This window comes from Vipera ursinii (genome assembly GCF_947247035.1).
Source record: "Vipera ursinii genome assembly, chromosome: 7".
NCBI lineage: Eukaryota > Metazoa > Chordata > Lepidosauria > Squamata > Viperidae > Vipera > Vipera ursinii.
Genome location: NC_139521.1, coordinates 51,345,820 through 51,368,963, shown reverse-complemented (window position 1 = coordinate 51,368,963; position 23,144 = coordinate 51,345,820). Strand labels below are relative to the sequence as shown.

Below are 23,144 nucleotides of genomic sequence, written 5' to 3'. Positions count from 1 at the left end.
AGTTATTGCAATAGATGCAATCATCTTTAAGAAAACATGTTTCATTCATTAAGTACAATTCAGAACAGATATCTGAATTTTAAGCAAAAATACTATATTAATGTATCTGCAGCTTATTAAACCAAAGTTGCATTAACAGCTAAATTATCTTGTAACTCATAATTCTTTCCCATTAATTTCTTTTTTTAAGTGTAATTATACTGACCTTTGATAAAGATGCATTTCTGATTACAATTACATGTCTGCTCCACTTTAAAGAGCATCTCCACAAGACTTTCATCATAGATACGATTTTATATGAATCATTAAAGTAGCTGAAATTTCTGAGGCAGTTTCAAAAACTGCATGCTTAGTTTAATTGAAGTACTTTTTTCAAATACTTTGCAAAAGCATAAGAATAAGTGAACCATGACTTAAGATGTTATGGTGGACGATGTCAAACATTTTGAGGGAATTTCTTAAATAGGCTGGTTCATTCTGAGCTGAAAGGAAATTTACAGTTTTTTCTCCTACCATTAAAATATCTCTATGCCTATGAAAATTCATGCACCTTGTAGATTATATCATGGAAACTATGGAATGCTATTTCTTCTTTTTTTCAACTGCCTTGAGAAATTTCTAAAAAGGTAAAATGTTTTTCTAAAGACTGATTCAGCATACAACAAGGAATAGTCATTTCCTGAAGGCTCAAGCTATAAACTTCTAAATGAATGAATTAATAAATAAATACTCCAGAAACATGTCCACAAGACAACAGTACAGAACAAAACTAACCTTGAAATAAGACTAGGGAACTGCCAAAGTTGAATAGCAAACATGCAGTGCATGCAAGGAAACCTAACAATCTTTCTGACTTGGAAGATTACTACAAGTAAAAGTGTGGAGGGGGTGGGATTAAAAAACAAGAGTAAGGACTATTACTGGCTACAGGAAATGTTTAGAAGCTGTAATATCTTCCAAAGGAAATGTTACAAAGTGCTGACTGAAAGGTGTCTAAACTTTGGGCATCTGCCATTTTCACTAGTTTCTTATTTTGAAACCTGTAAACAATTGAATTTATTTTATTTATGTAAGTAGTAAGAATACATCTAAGAATGTAAGTAGTAAGAATGCATCTAAATTTGTGGAACAATGTTGTGTATAGCTTTTTGCCATGTTGACATTGTGTAAGATTTTGGTTCAAACATACAATCTGAAAAAGTTTTCATAGTATGCTAATATTAACATTATTAAGTATACACGCTGTCTAGAGAATTACTTTTCTTGATGTAAGGATATTCAATATAGTATGCTCTAAATTTAGTCAACATCTTCAATGGTTGCTGGAAAAATCTATGATCATATTTAGTAAGCTATTTCTAAGATAAAATGAGGGACCATAAATTTATTATAACTGAAGACTTCAACTTATATTGAATGTTCGTATTCATAATCCAGCAAAGACTTATCAACCAGTGTTATACAGCTTTCAATTATCAGAAAAAATAACTATGATAAAAAGGAAATCGTTCTGGTTTTAGTAATAGAAATCCATATTAAGTACATTATTTTACTTACCCAATTTCTCTTCCATTACAACCTACACAAAGCTATTGATAATACATATTACAAGTCACATAAATTGGAGTAATAAGAGTTATCGGTGAGGGGAAGAGTGGGAATGTGTTTTTAAGGAACAATAATTATAGTACTATAATCAAAATGTTTCAGGAAAAATGAAAAAGAATGGAATAGTCCTAAATCATATTGACATATATCAAATCATCTTAATGCCATGTTTGACGAATTGTCAATGGTGTAATTCTATATAGAATGAATTATATGCAGTGATGCATCCATCCTTGACCATTTTGAATTCTCAGTGGTTTTTAATATCATCAAACATGGTATCCTTTTGTAGTGGCTTAGAAGACAAGAGTGGTGAGGACAGTGTGTACATACTTCTGCTCTAGGGTTGTTTATTGGTGGTGGTGGTAGTGGTGGGCTAAATCAAGCCCTGGGGCTCCTATTTTACATGATTTTGTGGGGTTCTATCTTCTCCTCATTCTTATTTAACATATAAATGAAAACATCTGTCATCATGGGTGATATTGGTGCACTAATAATATTCCCCTTTACATCTTTACCTCTCAGTGACAATTTTTGCCACTCATTGACCAAGTGATGTTGCTAAGGTTCTTTATAAGTGTCTGCACATTGTGGGTGGAGAGAACAGGCTCTAATCTAACACTAGAAAGACCAAGTTAATAGGGTTTTTAAAGACCCTGGTCGTGAGGCCTTCCCCTTTTTAGTTCGGGGTAGAATTACACTTTCCCAGACAGTGCTGCAATGCAATTGAGGAAGTCCTCTGGGCTTTTGGATTCTGTGAGACAGGTTGCAATTGTGATCATGGATCCTAACTTCATCCTGCATACAACAGGACCCATTCCTGGAGGGGGAGGATCTGCTTATGCTTTAGTCATCCTATTATGGACTACTGCAACACGTTCTACAAGGACTGCCCTTAAAGACAACTCAGAAGTTGTAACTGGCTCAGAATACATTTGCGTGGGAAGATATGAGTATACTTTTTTTACTCCTAGCGTATAACACTACTTTGCAAGCTGGTTTCTACTAAGTGGACATGCACCTGGTCCTTCTGTTAAATAATGCCATCTAATGGAAGACTGCTTTTTCTATTACAATAACTGCCTTATAGAACAACTATCAAAATTCAGATGGGTCAAATCCCCTTTATCTTTCAAAAGGCACTGTGGGCATTGGGTTAGGGCCTTGAGCAGGTCATTTTTTTTAAAAGATATTTTATGAAGGGGAATGTTAGTTTTCATTTGTTATTTGTCTCAGTGGTGTTTGCTTTTTTTTTTTACAGAAACAGATGTCTTTGTTGTGGTTTTAAAATTTGTTTTAAGTTACAATTGGGCAGCTATATAAATTGAATAATAAACAAAGTGCTGTATAGTTTGTAAGCAGGAATTAGAAAAATAGGCCAAGAGGCTAGAAAAGATCAATTTATATTCCAATACCAAAAAGAATGATCAAACTATCAAATATTTTTGATATATTTTCTTTTTATTTTTTTATTTGCGAACTGTCTGGAGGTATATGCAGTTGAGTAGCCTCAAAACTGAAATAAGCAATTGAATAAATGAATAAATTTCATAAGAAGCAGAGGCATCTAATATAACATGGCTTTCTTCTGATGGATGTTGAAAAAGGCAAGGGAATTTCAGAAAGATCTGTACTTGGGATTCTGAATAGCCTTTAAGAAATGGGTGGATCAACCACCTCTTCTGCCTTCTAAAGAACGTGTATGGTGGCCATGAAGCAAGAGTTGGAACAGAAAATGGAAATGTGAAAAATGACCTAAGGGGAAAAAAAATGCAACGTTGGTCAGTGATGGAGGACCTGAATCCTCTAGCCAAGCTCTTCCTCTTCTGTAACTTGTGGCCATAGTAGCTTTGAGGCATATGACCAGAGGAATGAGGCATCAGGAAAAATAAATCTTGAAATTTAAAAATCAGTTTTATAAAAATAAGAAACTAAGAAGCAAGTTTAGTTTAACTTGAATAGTTAATTTCCAAAACCTTTAAAATGGAATGAAATAAAGTATTTATCTCTGGTAAAAATAATAAAAACAAAATCCACAACTTTTCACTGTCCTTGCTTCCATTCTCACCTACCACACAAATGAATCAATGCAGAATAAGTAAGAATAACTGCATTTTAAGAGCTTCTACAATTATTAAGAATTCAGCTTTTAGATGCAATAGATTCACTATTTAAAAATTGCAAATAACCTTAACTTTATATTATTATCAGTAGTACATTTTTCTTACCTGTTTTCCATCCAATGTGCAAATTCTCTTGACAATGCCTGAATCTAATTTAATAGCTTCTGTTATATCAGTCAACACTTGGTCAAAGGAATGAGCAGTTTTTTTATTCAACAAAATTCTCACAGCTTTTCGTGGCTTCACTCCACTGCGTATAACAGTTACCAGTTTAGGTTTAATGAAGTCTTTGCTCTCCTTTATTTCACTTTTTGCAGATATTAAGGATGTGAAGGATCGAGATGACCCAGATTTTATGTTGACAGACCAATTTGGATTAACATTCTTAGTGTAATCAACTTTCCGAAATGGCTCATTGGAAGCGCATACATAACTTTCACCTAGGGTGGAGGAAAAAAAGAGAAATAAAGAAGATGTTATTTCTTTTGCTCTCACTTGATATGCTTTCAATAATCAATAATTTATATGTGTGTATAAGTCATTGGAGTACCTGCAAATGCTTAATTTTTGAAATACATAAAGAAAAGTATTAATAAAACAATGGCATTCAAGGATAACCTTCTGGATTAAGTTAGTAATATCAAGCCCAGAATTTTTTTTCTTAGAATAATAAATATATATCATTAGGAAGGTGACAAAGAGAGCGTTAAGAAAAGAGATCTTCCATTTTGTTAAAGCCAGGAACTAATATTCAATAGCCTGCTGTCTTTTATATTGGGCTATTAGTCCTTGGTACTAAGAACTAAAATTTGCACGATATTCATATTTGAAACAAAAACAATGCAATGGTTTCTCCAGTTGTATGGATTTGGTAGGCACTGATGTTAAATATTCAAGAAATTATTTCCTATTTATGAATACTCTTAATGTTTTCCATGTCAATCCTAGCAATTTCAGACATACGTATACTCTTACAATAATGAACCTGAATATAGAGGTGTCATTCTCCATTATGTTTCCTCCAGTAAAACCACATAGAGAACAGTTTGGAACCAGAGTTATTAGGATTCCAAAAGGAATCCTAATAGTAGCTTGCTTTTCCATAGGACATAAGTAGCAACTTGTAACGGTGTTCATAAGTGATTATGTAGCTAGAATACAAGACACTCACACTTCCTTATGATCGGAATGTTATATGCATCTTTTTAAAACAAATAAATGACATTCGGTTTTAAAAAACAGCACAGACCTATAAATTCTACTTTATTAAAGTAGCTATTAATTACCCAGCATTTTGTAAAAGGAGAGGCAGAATTTATTAGCAAAATTCGTAGCCATGACAGCCAATCAAAATAATACAGAAGTGCTGGATTTACAGTTCTTGCTAGTAAGTTCCTTCCATTCCAAGGAATCTAAAACAGGGGTCCCTAACCCCCGGTCCGTGGACCGGCACCGGTCCGCAGCATGCCAGCAACCAGGCTGCGCAAACGAGCAAAGCTGCATCTGCAGGATGCAGGCAGCACACGATACTATGCCCCCTCTGGTCCACAGAAAAATATTTCTCTATAGAACCGGTCCCTGGTACCCAAAAGGTTGGGGGCCTCTGATCTAAAGGATAAATTAGGAATATAGAATCAGTATAATAATGTAAGGATATTACTGTAAGTTACCTAGATAAATGCATTAATATGAACCAAAAGTGCTTAAATTGTATGCCATTATTCTGGGAGGGCAGCCACTTGGGATAAAAGTTGCAAAAATAAAACACTATCAAAATTCTCTCTGCCTTGCCCTATAAATGACAGTCAATGTCACTTCCTCTAAGCCCCATCAGAGCACTGGAAGTAAGCCACTGTCAAGGACAATGCGGCACTAATTTGGAGCTTGAAGAACAGGTAAGTGGCCTGGTCTTTTACTCAACTGGAAACAACCATAAACAATACTGCAGTCTGTTTGGTAGAAAAAAAATATTCTTTCTCAATGAAACTGATGCTTCACTCCTTATTCAAGGCCCATCCAACTCCTCATCTGATTCTCATTTGACCAATATTTACAAATGAGATTTCAAATTACATATGTTTGTTGTAGACCTGCTCGATAGCCCAAAGAGGAATTGGGCATAATTTTTCTTCCACAGCACAGCACTTTTTTTAATAAGAGAATTTATGCAAACAGAACATACTACATCGATATGGAAGGAAACCTGACAGAGGCCAGCATGAGCTCTTCCTTCCTTTGTGTTTTCCCCCAGGATCTTAAGGCAGTCAGAAAAGCATCGCAACACACCTGGAATCCAATTATAAAAGGAAAATGCTGAGAGCACCAGATTGTCTCTGCGTAGGCATGTTTGGAGCAAGACTTGTGTTGTGCGAGAGAACAGAAAGAAAGGGAGAAGATGTAGCCAACAGAGTGAAACAGCTGTTAGCTCAACAGGCAACTGACAGTAAAGGAAGAGAAAGCTTAAAGTTCAGCAAACCAGCAGCATACAAGGTGAAGGGAAAAGTGGAGCCCAACAGCTTTACCACTCCAGCAGCTGGTACAGCATTTTCCTTTTCTCGCCTCTGCACAGGCTGACAAACTGCCAAGCCAATGTTCAGCCGCGGTTTAGAACAGCAGGCGACACAACAAAGGTCAACTAGAATGTGGTTAAATGATGGCTAAAGGCTTTGGTATAAATTCAATCAACAGAACTGTTATAGATTATTTATAGGAATAAGACACAGACATAGCTGTTGGTATAAATATACTGCTCAAAAAATAAATAAAGGGAACACAAGATAAGACATCCTACTATTAAATACAGTACATTGTGTTGTTTAAGTGTTCCCTTTTTTTTTTAGCAGTATATAAGATAATAGAGGGTAGGCTTAATAACAAGTGGTAAGGTAAAAGTTAGGACAATAAGTTTGTTAAATTTTCTGTAATAAAAGTCCCCCTGGAAACACAGAAGATTAAAACAGTCTGTTTGTTGCTGGCCTGTACCATTTCCCAAAAATATTCCCTCGCATTTAGGGACAGTGTTGAGATGGTACATTACTCAAGCAAATCACATACCAATCTTCAATGAAAAGAAAAATAGAACCAGGGAAATGAAGTTTGGTCCTAGAAGCTCTACAAAAGAGGGTCACTCTTTTCAGTATCACCCTCTAGATACATATTCACAGATTAGGGGTTGTGCAAGGAGGTGGAAAATGGAGGAAAAGGAAGAATTGGTTGGGGTTAAGGAAGACCCTAAAATTTAAGTGCCGCTGCAAAGTAAACCAATTTCACCTGATGCCTGGCTACAGATGAGGAGATATAGGATTAGGCAGCAAGATGAGAAAAGAAAAAGAATAGCCAGAAGGGAAGAGGATTACTGTATTTTCTGGCGTATAAGACTACTTTTTAACCCATGAAAATCTTCTCAAAAGTCAGGGGTCGTCTTATACGCCGGGTGCTGAAAATTTAGGGACAGGGCTGGCTGGAAAACCTGGAGCGGATCTCCCATTTAGTCTGCGCAGGGAAAGCAGGACCAATTGGAGAAGAAGCTGCAGTCTGTGGTTTTTTACAGGGTTTATAGGGTTTCCTGCTTTAGCAGGGGGTTGGACTAGATGACCTCCAAGGTCCCCTCCAAATTATTATTATTATTATTATTGTTGTTGTTGTTGTTGTTGTTGTTGTTTAATCCACTTGCACTGTTTTATGTTTACATGTTTGATGACAAACAGCCTTATGTTTATAAGTGACAGTTTTCCTACTAAGCACCTGCATGTCATAAGCATTTGAATTAAAATTACCATATTAAAATCAAATCTGATTTTTTTAATTTTTATTTAGTGTGCGTTGGAAGAGGGGGAGTCTTATACGGCGAGTATAGCCCAAACCCTATAATTTAACAGGAAATGTAGGGGGTCGTCTTATACGCCCAGTCGTCTTATACGCCGGAAAATACGGTAGATTGTGGAGAGAATCTGAATGCAGGGACTGACTGGAAAGATTGATGAAAGAAGGAAGGAATTCCAGGACATGGAGGGAGCTCTTCTGAGGGAAACCCAAACCCTCCAGTCCTCCCCCACACACAAACATTCAACTTTGCCTAGTGGAAATAAAGGACTTAAAAATCTGAGGATCTTAAAACTTTCATAGGATGAATATCGAATCCTTCTTTGTAATGTTTGAATATATTGCAGTTCCTTGGAAATGGCCTAAGAAAGAGTACCGTAGTTTCCAGCGTATAAGACTACTTTTTAACCCATGAAAATCTTCTCAAAAGTCAGGGGTCGTCTTATACGGGTGCTGAAAATTTAGGGACAGGGCTGGCTGGAAAACCTGGAGCGGATCTCCCATTTAGTCTGCGCAGGGAAAGCGGGACCAATTGGAGAAGAAGCTGCAGTCTGTGATTTTTTACAGGCTGGGGTCGAGGCGTCTTTCCTTCTAAAGTTGAAGAGCAGCTATAGTATATCCCAACTTGAAAGGCAGGTGGGGAAGGCAGCAGCCAGAGCAGCGGCTTAGCTCTAAGGACACATTTGACTCAGGAACTGGGCGGGCTGGCTGGAAAACCTGGAGCGGATCTCCCATTTGGTCTTTTTTTTAAAAAATCCCATTTATATCCTGCCCTTCTCCGAAGACTCAGGGTGGCTTACAATTTAAAGCACAAATCAATGTGCTTAGCAGTAGCCTTCATTCTGTGTATATGCCTGTTTATTAGGGCTTTCACACACACACCCCAGCAGCATTATTACAAAGTCAGCTTATTGCCCCCAACAATCTGGGTCCTCATTTTACCTACCTTGGAAGGATGGAAAGCTGAGTCAACCTTGAGCCTGGTGGGATGCGAACCTGCACTAATTGCAGGCAGCTGGTTTTACTTAAGGCTCTGCGCAGGGAAAGCTTTAGAGTGAATTAGGAAATGTGAAAAAGTGAATTAGAAAAATAGGGAACGGTTGCTGGAATTGGGTATGTGTAATTTAACGAAGAGAAGGGTGAGGGGGTGACATGATAGCAGGGATCCAATATCTCAGGGGCTGCCACAAAGAAGAGGGAGCCAAGCTATTCTCCAAAGCACCTGAAAGCAGGACAAGAAGCAATGGATGGAAACTAGTCAAGGAGAGAAGCAACCTAGAACTAAGGAGAAACTTCCTGACAGTTAGAACAATTAACCAGTGAAACAACCTGCCTCCAGAAGTGGTGAATGCTCCAACACTGGAGGTTTTTAAGAAGAGACTGGACAGCTATTTGTCTGAAATGGTATAGGGTTTCCTGCCTTAGCAAGGGATTGGACTAGATGACCTCCAAGGTCCCCTCCAACTTATTATTATTATTATTATTATTATTATTATTATTATTATTATTATTATTATTATTTAATCCACTTGCACTGTTTTATGTTTACGTTTGATGACAAACAGCCTTATGTTTATAAGTGACAGTTTTCCTACTAAGCACCTGCACGTCATAAGCATTTGAATTAAAATTACCATATTAAAATCAAATCTGATGTTTTTTAATTTTTATTTGGTGTGCGTTGGAAGAGGGGTAGTCTTATACGGCGAGTATAGCCCAAACCCTATAATTTAACAGGAAATGTAGGGGGTCGTCTTATACGCCCAGTCATCTTATATGCCGGAAAATACGGTAGATAATTTGGCTAGTTCTATGTTTAACAGGAAAAGCTTTAGTAGCACAAACATGGCTCCCTTCAGAAGTATTTGACTATAATTGAGCAAAGAAGGCAGTATTGTATAGATATGACACAGACATACAGACACACACACACACACACACAGAGAGAGAGAGACAGACAGACAGACAGACAGATAGAAAGAGGCAGAGAGACAAACAGAGAGAGACCCCTACTGACAAATGTTTGGGCAATATTCCCAATTCATATTAAGGAGAGAATTATGGATAAGATTAGGTGATTTAGGATGGAAGTGGTTAAAACTAGAAATACATAAGAAACTTGGATGAAGTTGTGTTACAATATTATATCTAATTTTGCCATCTTCTCTTTCTGAAAGCTGCATTCCTTGCAAAAGATTAATTAGCATCATTAAAATCTAAAAAGGGTTAGAAATTGGAAAAGGACCAAGGAGTTGTCAAGTGTTGACTGGCAAAGTAACACTGAAAGGAAAGGCAGATATATATATAAAAAGATGGCATAGGAAATCTTCCCGATCAGGAAGCAATAAGATACCTACTGGGAACATAAAATGTTATACCTGTGTAAATCAGGGCATATGCTTCCAACACATTCAGCAATATGGGCATAATGGGCATTCAAAGATAGACAAATGTTTGCATAAGGCTGATAAAAGTAAAAGACATCAAATAAATAGAGAATTTAACTCTGCCTTGGCATTTAAATAGAGGACAGAAGCAACAAAAAGATTCCTCACTAAAAGAAGTTCGTAAACAGCAAAAGAAGGAAATAAGGATTGGGAGAACGTGAGTGACAAAGATAAGTTATTAAAATTAATCCTAAAGTTACAAAGTATATATAAATAAAACTTTTCTGGCAGATAGTTAATGTTAAGTATCTTGATCAATTCTAAATCAAGAATTTTTTTTCTCTTCCCTCCTTTTATCCCTTGGAGAAGCAAGTTACACACAGATTTTTGCAAATAAATGTGAGTCAATCTGAAATAATTTGCTATGGTGATTGCATGTTTATTAACTCTCACTCCTACACGCAGACTAAACCCCATTTATTTTAGTTACTCAAGTCTATTTGAACTCTATTGTCAGTTTTCTTTCAAAGCAGGTAAATATGTCAGCTACAGATAAATGTGGTATAAGGTTTGTGCTAGCAAATCAAATTTTGACTCATCCATAAAGCTTAATGTTCTATTATAAGAGTTAGCTGGAGATAGAAATAATTTGCATTGTCTTACACTCCTAAGAAGGTGGACTATGATTTTAAAGTAATGGATATTAATTCTTTAAAATAAATTATGCAGCTGAAACAGTTACTCCCTGGAATAAATTTAAGTTCAGCCCCTCAGTTTTGTCTCTTCTGTATCATAACGTTGAAGCAGAATTAACAAACTTTTTAAAATTTCATCTATAAAAATAAAAATGATACATTTATGTCATGTATTATTTCTAAAATGGGAAAAATACTTGCTAAAAATATATAGCATAATTAGGTTAATTCTTCCTTAAGAACCAGGAAACGTATGGTACCTTAACACATAAATATTTATAGATCAGAGATTGCAGCATGAATTGCATAATGTGTTAACTACATGAGGCAATTTAATCATTATTATAATTACATCTTATCTGGATTCATGGACAAAGGCTGTTGTAAAATTTCATTTTTATTTCACTATTAATCTGAAAGTAGAATCTACACTCTCTTTAATGAATCTTTCTTTAGAACTAGATATTGGATACATTTATTGTTACCTATTACCCAAAAATGTATGTGCATCCAGCTACCACTGAGACACCACCAACTGCAATCTACAGCAGGGATCCCCAACCCCCAGTCCATGGACCAGCACTGGTCTGCAGCATGCCAAAAACCAGGCCATGCAAATAAGCGAAGCCCCATCTGCGGGATGCAAGCAGCACACGAAACCACACAACCCCTATGGTCTGTGGAAAAATCTTTCTCTGCAGAACCAGTCCCTGGTGCCCAAAAGGATGGGGGCTGCTGGTCTACAGCACAGATATCTACAACTTGCTAGAACCCGCATCCTGATCCAAGAGAACTCATTCCGGGCCGGAAGAAACTAAATCTGACTGAAAGTGCCAGCTCCGCCTTAATGCCACCTATGACAATTTATTACAGGGCCCAAACATACAATTTATAGAATTATGAATTCATATTTCTGCTTCTAATAATACCATATCCTGGGACATGCAGATCAAAATCAAGCATTTATGGAAAAAGGAATCCATTGTTATTATCAACCATAATTGGAACCTTCAGAGCAATAACTAATATTTGAGAATTTTAACTTTATTCTACTTGAACACCCTATTTTTTTTAAACCCAGCTTGCTTGGAACTTCCTACATTCTTGGAACTTTCTACATCCTACATTACAAAACGGTGATCCAGATAGTTGGGGGCAATATGCTGATTCTGTAAAGTATTCAAAGAGAGCTGTAAAGCACTATGAAGCGGTATATAAGTCTGAGTGCTATTACTATTCTTAGGAGCTACCTTAATAATTTTTGAATTACTAAATTTTCACCATTCTTAGATTGTGACTCAAATTACTCAATGATAATAAATATATATACTAGCAGCTCTCTGAGATTTTCTTGTCCCATTGGTCTTAATGTCATCCTTTGCTGGTCATAGTATATTATTCTTTTTGTAAAAAAGAAACTAAATCCAAACAAAAATATGGCTACATTCAAAAAGCTAGAGTGTCTGTTGTTAACTTTAAAATATCCATTTTTTAACAAAGGCACAGCAAGGGCAAGATTTCATTATGAAAAAATAAGTTACAATGAAACATAAAAATTTACTGTAGAGATGACTGATAACAAAGGACTTATTTTTATACTCTCTCTCTCACACACACACACTATCTCAGTTCACCAGTACATATCTATATTATTATCAGTTTCCTAAATGGTCACATAATAAGATAGCTGCTCCTCTGTCTGGCGTTTCTCTCTCAAATCATAGATACATTTGTAACTCATAATTTTGTTTTAAGGCTTCTGATATAACAGACACTTTACATCAGGGGTGTCAAACTCAATTTCATTGAGGGCCGCATCAGCATTGCGGTTGCCCTCAGGGGGCTGGGTGGGTATGGCCAGGGTGGGCGTGGCCTACTGGGTGAGCATGGCTAGAGTGCGTATGGCCTACTGGGTGGGTGTGGCCAGCTCTACATCGTTTGCATCAAGGGTGCCTATGGGGGCCTGGGCAGGAGTGGGACAGATCTGAGGGTCTCTGGCAGAAGGAGGGTCTCTGGGCCAGGGCCAAGGCAGTGGGGGCCATTCCCTCACTGTTTCCAGGATGGCTTCGCGGGCCACATGAAACTGCTTCGCGGCCCGGATCCGGCCCCCGGGCCTTGTGTTTGACATGTCTGCTTTACATCATAATAAGGCTGTTACGTCTTTAAGTTGCTACAATCTTTAAGAGTTTGTGATCAATTAATGTAGCAACTGAATTTCTTTTTATTTAGCTGTAACTTTTTAAAACAACTATTGTTTCCAACCTATCTTTTTGGACTGATTTCCAAGACTACAACAATATGGACTAGAATCAGTTAATTTTACAGTGTGCCCTTACAACTGCTAAGCAATAATTCTAAGAAAACAGTTTTATAAAAAGCCAATTATAGAATTCTAAAACTTAGAAATATATTTCCTGAAATTGGTCCATTTCTCCATTTAGTCCAGTAAAAACAGGTATAATAGTTTTCAGAGATTTTCAGACAGCAGTTCTCTGGCCTTAGCCAGACATGACAGGGTTGAACCCATTCCACTACTGAACTCTACAAGCTTTTTTATACAGATAAACAGCTATTCATATTTATAAAGATAAAGATTCCCCCTGTCCAGTTGAATCCAACTCTGAGGGGTGCTCATCTTTGTTAGCTGAGGGAGCCAGCATTGGTTGTCTGAAGACATTTCCGTGGTCATGTGGCCAGCTTAACTACTGTATATGCTGAGGGTCATAGAACGCTTTTACCTTCCCACTGAAATGGTACCTATTTATCTAGTCATATTTGCATGCTTTAGAACAGCAAGGTGGGCAGGAGCTGGTGCAAGTAATAATAAAAGCTCACCCCATCACGCAGCTGAGCAGCTGACAAGTACAGGGTCTAATTGCTGAGCCATAGCACCACTCCTTAAAGAGGAACATATTTATTTTTCCTATATAATGCATTGGGCTTACCTTAAGTTGATGTTACTGCTAACCAGTACTGGGTTTCAAATAATTTAACAACCAGTTCTCTGCCTTGCCTTGCCTTTCCTCTGCCTTGGTTGGGGTGGTCTACTTAGGGGGGGGTTGGTTGGGGTGGGGGCAGGAGGTCCCAGTGGTGGGGAGCAGGAGCTCCTGTTTGTAGAATTGCTGGAGGTACCAGCTGGGGGACGGGGGCAGGAGAGTACGGTTCGGGGGCTGCAGGAATCTCGGACTGAGGTGGGTGCAGGAGGATGGGGGGGTCAGCAGGTCCCAGCTGGGGAAAGGTGAGGGGTTGTGGCTAGGGAGGCAGGAGGGCCGGGATGCCTCCACAGAGGAAAGCCGCCACCCCTGCCAGCGAATCCTCTTATCCACACCGCGATCACGTAGGATTGCATAGAAGGGGCACCAAGCAGGGTGCTGGAAGGGGGTTGGCTGGCAGGGGGGGAATCAGAGCCACCACTGTCTCCCCTCCACACCGCAGCCCCATTGGCATGGGTAGAGACGGCACCAGGATGGCTGGAAGGGGGCTCTATCGGGGGCGGCAGCTACTGCTACTCCTGCTGACCCAAGCCCCTCAATCGGCCAGCCATAGAGGGAAGCAGGAGGAGGTGGAGGGGTGGCTGGGGGTCTGGAGCTGCCTCCTCTGCCCACTGGCTGCAGCTAGCACTGCCTCAGCAGCCTGAAGAGGCAGTGGATCTTGTGCAATGGCTGCCCAGCCTCATGGGGCAGTGGCGCCTGGGCAACGCATTTAAAAGAGAATTATCCCTTCTCAGCATTTTGGCTGAGATCAAGTGTAAAACAGAACAGTCAATTTCAGCTTGATTATGCATATTATGCAATCAGTCTATCAACTGCACTCCTTGCCCTCCAAAATTGGTAAACATGAAAAATATAATTATGAACCTGTTTAAGATTATTATACCAGCAGATATGGTAAAGCTGCCATCACTGCTATTTTACTTTATCTTGCTGGTGTCATATGAAACCACAAGCTTTGGCTACATAAAGGTATTAGTTAAGATACCACTTAATATGCGATATGTAGAAAATACACTGCAACTGTACAGTACAGTATTTATAAAGTAGAAGTGGGAAAACAATATCAGTAGACAGAAGTTTCTTTCCTCCAGACTCCTAGCAGGAAATGTATAACTTTATAGCCTGAAGAAGTTGGATTAAGGCACCAGATTATTTAAGCACACCTAAATAAACATCGTATCTGTACTGAGGATTATACATTTTCATACAGATTTTTTTTAAATTAAATACAAAATAGCATTTAAGAAAAAAAAATCTACCCAATTCTTGCAGATCAGTTCTGGATTCTCTACCTAAACATACCTTAAGTCATATTCTTTTAGTTTTAATTGATTGATCTTGATTTTTAAGTTTATTTTCTCAGAGTTCTACAATTATATATGTTTAAATTGGTATTAAATGTTTACAAAATGTCTCAGATGAAATGTTTTGCGATTGAAACTGGAATACAGGAATTGAATACACATCCTTTTTAATTAAGAAAAAAAAATCAGATTGTGTTATTCTTATCAATTTACAAATACAATTTCATCCATATTTACTCAGACTAGTTGCTTAGTTATCTTCAACTCTAAAGTTTGTCATTTTCCCAGGGGGTAATAGAATTACAGGGATAATGTTCTCTTTTCATTTGAATCACTAAAGTAGGTCACACTGACAGGTGGCCTTTCACAATATCTTTGGGAAAAGGAATTAGACAAGAAACTGCTTATTTGAATAAACAATTCTAATTGGAATTTGTCCATGTGATCCTGAATGTGATAGCACTTAACACTTTGTACTGAGGTATTGTGTAGATGAAGTTATGAGTTATCAGCCAAGCAATCCTGTACACCAGTGGTTCTCAACCTGTGGGTCCATGACAATGTTGTCACAGGGGGTCCGTGAAGGCTTGAAGAAATGTTATGATTTAAATCTTGAGTTAAGTCTTGGCAGTCCGTGGCCATGGTCTGTGGCAAGGTATTTAAAGTGGGTCTGTGGTGAAGAAAAGGTTGAGAACCATTGTTGTACATTAAGATAAAGGTGCAAATCATTCAGCAGTCTAGAATAGATTCATGTCATGCAATCAGCAAAAACATATATACTCATAAAAAACAGAAAAATCTAAAAATTCATCTAATGCAGAGGTGTCAAACTGCCGGCTCATGGGCAGGATGCATCATACCGAAACCGCGCCCACCCCATTGCCAGCAATGGCAAAAAAGTCACGATACATTGCGACATGTCACGGGATGTTGAGAGTTTGACACCTCTGATCTAATGTATGCTTATTGTAACAGAGATATATGGATGTCAAACTGATATTTCAAAAACACAAGTATGCAAACCTAATCGTTACAATAACTCTGAATTATTATGGACACTGAGTGATGTGAAGTAACAGGTAAGCAGAAACTTCTAGAAAACTAAGTTACACCTTTCATTCAAAAATCAAATTATATGTTTCAAAATAATGCTGGAGGCCTCATATAGTATCAGTATTCTATTGAGCCAATAGATTTTTAAAATATATTTATTTTGATTGTACTTGTTCATGGAAGATACCTGGAAAGTTTAATCATTTCAATCTTTAAAATAGCATCTGATAAGAGTCATTTTTTTCAACCACAAAACAGGGATATAAAAATAAACCCAGAAACTGTCAGTTTTATCCATTCTCATTTCTCTGTACAATAACCAGTCTCAGACAGTGATTTTTTATCACATCATGACTCTTTTTGCAAATATCACTCAGGGTCCTTTTTAATCCTGTCTCAAGCTATTTACAGGCAGCTGGCAATGCTAAATCATGTTTTAAACAAAAAAAAAACAATTCACATTTTGGAACAGCCCAGTGCCACAGCAGCCTGCCAATAATACCCGCATTTCAATCTTCAAAGATTCCCCTGCCCAATAAAATAGCGTTTTTCCCTTCATTGGAAACCAAGGCAGGGTCTACACATATACACGGATGTTTCCAGTTAGAATAGCCTGATTTACTAAGCGATGCGAATCAGCTAAAACAGGGTGACATCATCTAAGAATTGTGGGTAATATGAACAGATCTGTGCGAATCCCACTTGCGTAAACGCCCTGGATAGCCGCTTCGGCTACACCAGGGGTCTTCAAACTTGGCCCTTTTATGACTTGTGGACTTCAACTCCCAGAATTCCTCAGCCAGCAAAGCTGGCTGAGGAATTCTGGGAGTTGAAGTCCACAAGTCATAAAAGGGCCAAATTTGAAGACCCCTGGGCTACACTACTAAACACGCCCACCACAGAGCGGCTTCCCCGAACTCAGCGCTTATGCCCAAAGGCCGAAATCCAGCCGACTAAGGCGTCGGCTTTCCTTACCATCCACCAGTTCGTCGAGGCTGGAGAGCTTTCGGCTGCCATCGACGCTATAGATGGCCCGGACGCCCTGGGGCAGGTTGACGTTGTCGGAGAGAGACCTTGTGAGCTCGACCAGCAGGGCGTCGAAGGAGCGGAAGCGGTCGCTGGAAATGGGATAGACCAAGCCCTTGAAGTACTTGTCCCCGTTGCGGTAGAAGCGCGCCTTTTTGGCTTTCTTCTCCGAGCTGAGGGCCTGGAGGGTGCGCGTGCGGTAGAAGCTGCAGTGGGCGCTGTGCGCGGGGCTGGGGATGAGCCCGTTGCCTTTGGGCCCCGAGCTGCTGCTACAAGTGGAGCTGCCCCCTCCCCGGCGGGAGCTGGAGCGCTGCTGCTGCCTTTTGTCTCGCTCCTCGAAATGCTCCAGCTCAATGCTCCGCCGCGGGTTGGCCATGGACGGGCTTTGGTCGCCTGCAACGCCCCCCCACCCCACCCGTTCGGCTTTCCAAACGAAACTCGGGATAATAAGAATAATTTTTTTTAAAGCACCCCCTAAAAGCCACCTCTTAAGCCCCCTGGCCACCGAGACGACCCGGAGTGGGTATCCCGCTCAGCATTCCACCCATACAAGGGCAGCAGCGTTGGGTCCCTCGGCGACTCGGCGTTCACACGACCTTTCCCCCGAGATTCAGCAGCAGCAGCAGCAGCTCTTAGCTGTACCCGGGACTCCGTGTCCATCAGGAGGGCAGCAGGTCGTTTTCTCGATTCAGGCGCGCGCCAGCACCGAAGCGGGGGCCCCCAGCGCTTTCTTGGAGCCGCAGCTCAGCATCTCGCAGCCCGCGGGCAGCCGCAAGAACTGTACACGGGTAGCAGCAGCAGCAGCTGAGGGATTTCCGTTATTAGCCGCCGAGGCTCCGCCAAACCCCCGGGCGGCTTCCATCCAGTTTTAAAAGCACGAAGCGGAGAAGGTGCAGCTGGCGGCGACCCCGTGCAGTAATTCCGTCCTCTCCTTGGAGCTACCGAGAAAGGAGGTGGGGACGCCGCGGTCTTTCCGTGGCCCCGCCCCCGAAGGAGGACCCGAATTCTAGCCAGAATCTCGGCCGGCTGCTGCACCGCGCTAAGATAACGGCGGGAGAAGGCGAGCCCAATGAGGCGTTTTGTGCTTTGGCGCGTCAAGTAAGGGAAAGACCCCAGCCAGAGCTACCCGTGTCCCGCTTTCGCCCTAGGCAGTGGCGCGCCCGCGCAGGCGCATGCACGACCCAGCTGGCGGCCCTAGCCTGGCCAGGCAGCTTTCCTTTCCAGCAATGTCCCGCCGCGAGCGCCCCTCTGCAAGGAAAGCTGCTGTCTGGGATGGGGAGGAAACAGGCTTCCTCCCGCTGCTTTCCTGTGCCTGCAACCGCTTCGGAAGCCAGGCGCAGAGGATCCAACCGAAGGAGCAAAGCGACAGGGACGACCCGGTGCACTAATAGCTATGCAGTGTGTAACGGACAGCAGCAAAGATTGCTGCTGGGTCCTAAAATAACTTGGCTTTGACTAAGAGCTCCATAATCAGGCCTATTGTTTCCCTTGTCACCCTAATCCATTGGACCGGCTGCCTAATGCGCAAATTCACCCAGGATGTTCACCAGATCGTGATGAATAGATTCAACAATAACAACAAAAATAATAATAAAAAAACCCTTGTCTGAACTTGCTACATGAACATTTGCCTAATGCACAAATTCATCTAGGATGTTCACCAGATGTGATGATAAATTCAGCAATAACAACAAAAATATTTTTTTAAAAAAATCCTAGTATGAATGAACATAACAAGAGTTTCACTAGATGCACTTTCCATTAATCAGTTTCATTCCTGTTATATCCTATATGTCAGGAGATATTCTGTCATTTCATTTCATTTGTATATCCTTTCTTTTGTATATCTGCAGACTCCTGCCACATGTCTTTTAAAATCCCTTTTTTAATTTCTCTGCCCATCTTTGTTTTGTTTACCATGTTATTTGTCAAAAGGTATTTGAACGTTCAAGGTTCAGATATTTAATAACCTTGACCTAAAAATTATTGTTACTACTGTAACATTTTGCTTATTTACATGTAACATTTTATTTATTGTTTTTATTAATTTACACTTAAAGAGTAAAACTTGTACAGTATTTGAAAAAAAAAATCTGGTTAATGTTGTGTGGGAAGTCAGCTCCCCAGAGAAGGAAATATTAAAAGGGCAGAAAAATATATTTCCTCAAAGGATCTTAAAGAGGCAGGAAAACATGCCTTAAAATCTACATACCCCAGCCCTAGGGAAGCAGGACATGACCTTTGGACATAATAGGATTAACCATCACCATCAAAATACCAGAAAGGCACCCTCAGAATCAGGTCAAAAGTTCATGATGCAGGAAATAGCCTCAAACAGGAACAGGAAGCAGCTCCAAACAAAAGGCTCCAGAGGGTATAAAAACCCACTCCCTACATGTGTTTAGTCCTTTTTCTGCCAGCCATCTTCCTCTCTGGTTTTCCTCTCCAATAAACTACAACCTTCTTCCCAAAGCAGTTGCCATGTTTATTCCCAGCTTGGATGAGCCACGATGAAGACCTTTCTTCCAACAGCTGTATATGAGAATGTCCACGAAATCTAAGCATTACAGTCAAGTACCGGTACTTCTAGCAGAAATTACTGAGCAAAATTTAGCTCCATAGGTACAAAAAAAAAGATAATTATGTTATTCCTTAGTATTCTGTTTCTACTGATGGGGAATTGCTTATGGCATGGGTCCCCAACCTTTAGATTCCACAGAACGCCAGCACCATGAACAGCTTTGTTGGTTTCGGTGGCGGGGGGGGGAACAGTTTCGCACATGCAACCTAAATCCCGTACATGTGCAAATGAAGCTTTGCAGGCTCACCCACTGCTTCAGCAGCCCAGTTCCCAATGGGTCGTGGCCCGATAGTGGTCCGTGGCCCAGGGGTTGGGGACCCTTGCCTTATGGGATTTTCTGTTTTAGATGCCAAAATTATTTTGTTTGCCTTTAATATTATGCACCTTTTCATACAGGTCAGGGCAGAACCTGGTGAAACAGACTGCCTCCAGGTTGGCAAAGGAGTGTGACAAGGCTGCATATTCTCCCCTCATTTACTTATACTATGTGCTGAATAAAGGAAGCTAGATGGGAAGAAGAGAGCATGGCTTTAAAATTGGAAGAAGAAACCTAAGCAACGCTGGTGACACTACTTTGATAGCCAAAAATGGAAATGTCCTGCAAGCTCTAGTAATAAAAGTCAAGGAGCACAGTTAAAAAAAATGGGGGGATTTATATTTAAAACCAAACTAATCTTGGACTGAGGCAGGTGGTTCAGAAATTTATTTATTTATTTATTTATTATTGGGATTTATATGCCGCCCTATCTCCTGAAGGACTCAGGGTGGCTAACAACAATAACATACAATAATACAGAAGTTAAAAGAAAAATTAAATTAATGGCCCTGTAGAATAAATTAAAGTTAAAATTAAAATAAGTTAAAAATTAAAGTTAAAAATTAAAAACATAATTAAAATCCCTGTCAGTCCAGGTCAGCCTGGTGGAAAAGGAGTGTTTTGAGGCCGCGGCGAAAGGACTGGAGATCTGGGGCCATCCAAAGCTCAGGGGGGAGCTGGTTCCATAGGGCTGGCGCTCCCACAGAGAAGGCCCTCCCCCTGGGGGTCGCCAGCCGACATTGTCTAGCCGACGGTACCCTGAGGAGGCCTTCTCTGTGTGAGCATTCTGGGCGATGGGAATTCGTTCCCGGTAGCAGATGGTCCTGCAAGTATCCCGGGCCTAAGCCATGTAGGGCTTTAAAGGTAAGTACCAGCACCTTAAATCTCACCCGGAAGACAACCGGTAACCAATGCAGAAATACAAAATAAAAATGAATAATCACAGTGAAAAATGAAGAACAGAACAATCAGCCTTAGAATTACCATGAATACATCAAAGTGATGGATAGCTTCTTTCTTTTAGAATCAATCATCAACAGTAAAGGAACAGTCTAGAAATAAGCCACAAACCAGCTCTTGGTACAGTGCCAGGAAGGCTATGAAAAAGATATTCCTGGAAGGCTAGCACTCTTACATATTGCCTATCAATAGACATGTAGACATAAACAATATCTACATACTGTGCAAAAGGGACAATCAACAAGCCAAAAAGGGAACAAAAAGACCCAAACACTGCACTAGCAATTAACACAGAGATAAGCATAGATGAACACCAAGATTAACATCAAACCAACAATTAAGAAGGAAACAATACTCAATCAAGGAACTGCCAAACAATCATTAGCCCAACCAAAGAACCTCAAAGACTACCCCTACTAACAATGACAGGGCAAGCCATTAGAATATAAATTGAGAGCAAACCCCACTCCTTACTAGCACTGATGGTATTACCTAGTTTGGGTAATGAAAAGAACTGTGATGGGGCAGTGGTTAGACTGCAGTATTGCAGGCTGATTCTGCCCACTGCCAGGAGTTCGATCCTGACCAGCTCAAGGTTGACTCAGCCTCCCATCCTTCCAAAGTCAGTTAAATGATGACCCAGATTGTTGGGGGCAATATGCTGACTCTGTAAACTCCCGAAAGAGGGCTGTAAAGCACTGTGAAGCAGTATTTAAGTCTAAGTGCTATTGCTAATGAAAACAACCAAGCTCAGAGAGCACTAGGCATCCTTCAGTGTTGATAGACTCTACTTATTAAGGAGCGTGGGTGGTTGTGAGATGTTGGAAGTACATCAGATAGTTGAAGAAGAAAAAAATGAAAAAAACAGAAGAATATCTGGAGGACAGTGAAAAAGATGCATTGAAAGCTAGTTCTCCATGAAGGCTTGCTGAAAACCAAAGAGACCAATGTGGTCTATAAGAAATATCAAAATGAAGAACAAAAATGAGATGTGGCAAGGAAAAATATTATCTGGCCAGTACATAAAAAACTAAGTGAAAAAAGCAGACAACGACAAGACCTGGGAATGGCTAAGAGCAGGAAAGTTGAAGAAAGAGACAGAGGGGCTAATTCTGGCTGCATAAGACAAGGCCTTAAAAACAAATGCATATAAAAGCCAGAATTGAGAAGAAAGCAAGAGACGGCAAATGCTGCCTCTGCAAAGAAGCTGGAGAAATGGTAGATCATCTAGTTAGCAAGAAGATTGTACAGATAATGGATAACAAAGTAGCAATACTGTACACTGAAATATCTGCCAGAAATCCCATTTGCCTGCCAGCAAGAACTGGGGACCCCAAAATAGACAAAGTAATGAAAAAATGAAGCTAAAATACTCTGGGACTTTAGAATTCAAACATATAAGCATCTGCTACACAACAGTCCAGACTTAACAACTGTAGATAAGAAAGACAAAAATATCTGTTTAGTGGACATTGCAATAATTGGAAATAGTAGAATAGAAGACAAAGGACTGGTGAAAATTAAAAAAAATAAAGATCTGCAAATAGAAGCACAATGTGGGAAAAGAAAGCAAAGGTAGTATCAATAGTAACAGGACAATATCATCAGTCAGTTGCACAAGGCAGCTTCACTTGAAGCAGCTTTCATGTTGTGATTATACCTTTAATATTATTAAGCAGCAACATCTGTCTAGCCTAGATCTTTGGGAAGGTCTCAATAGGTGGACAAAAATGCCAAATCTAGTCTAAACATCTGTTTGTGCAACCAACCATAATAAAAATATAACTTTGCTTTTTTACATCAGGTAATAAAATGTTTTGGTCTGGCTTTCTTCATAAGATCTTTTTTCCACTAACCATAGCAAAATCATGTACTTGCAATATTTATTGTCCCCTTTGTTCCTATGATTCTACCTACAACATATGCCCATCCAGTGAATTAGACAATATTAAATAGACTTTGGCTGCAAAATTCATTTCTACTAGCACCATCCAGTGCACTCTAACATCAATATACTGTAGAAGTTAGAAATTAGAATGTATACACTCTATATTAACTTTGTCTTGGTAGGTTGCAGTTGTGTTGCACTGTTATTCCCATCACTTCCAGTTAGCAAATATTATATTTGTTACAAATTATAGAATTGTAATTCAATAATTGAACACAAAGCTGGAAACAGGCTGATAGTAGTCTGGGCATTAAAAATTACTTACATATAATTGTATGTCACAGGGAAATATCCACAATCAGACTTTTTTTTCCATTTTGAACTCAAA

At 39.7% G+C, this 23,144-nt stretch overlaps 1 protein-coding gene across 1 annotated transcript in view; it reads right to left on the bottom strand.

Annotated features, from left to right (window-relative positions):
• DCLK2 (doublecortin like kinase 2) overlaps window positions 1–17,387 on the bottom strand; it is a gene marked incomplete at both ends in the record, with an annotated part of 70,664 nt that extends 53,277 nt beyond the window's left edge. The window contains 2 exons of the mRNA XM_083367055.1: window positions 3,837–4,171; window positions 16,961–17,387. Coding sequence (XP_083223181.1) covers window positions 3,837–4,171; window positions 16,961–17,387 — 762 coding nt within the window. The remainder of the gene's footprint in view (window positions 1–3,836; window positions 4,172–16,960) is intronic.
• Window positions 17,388–23,144: the final 5,757 nt, after the last annotated feature.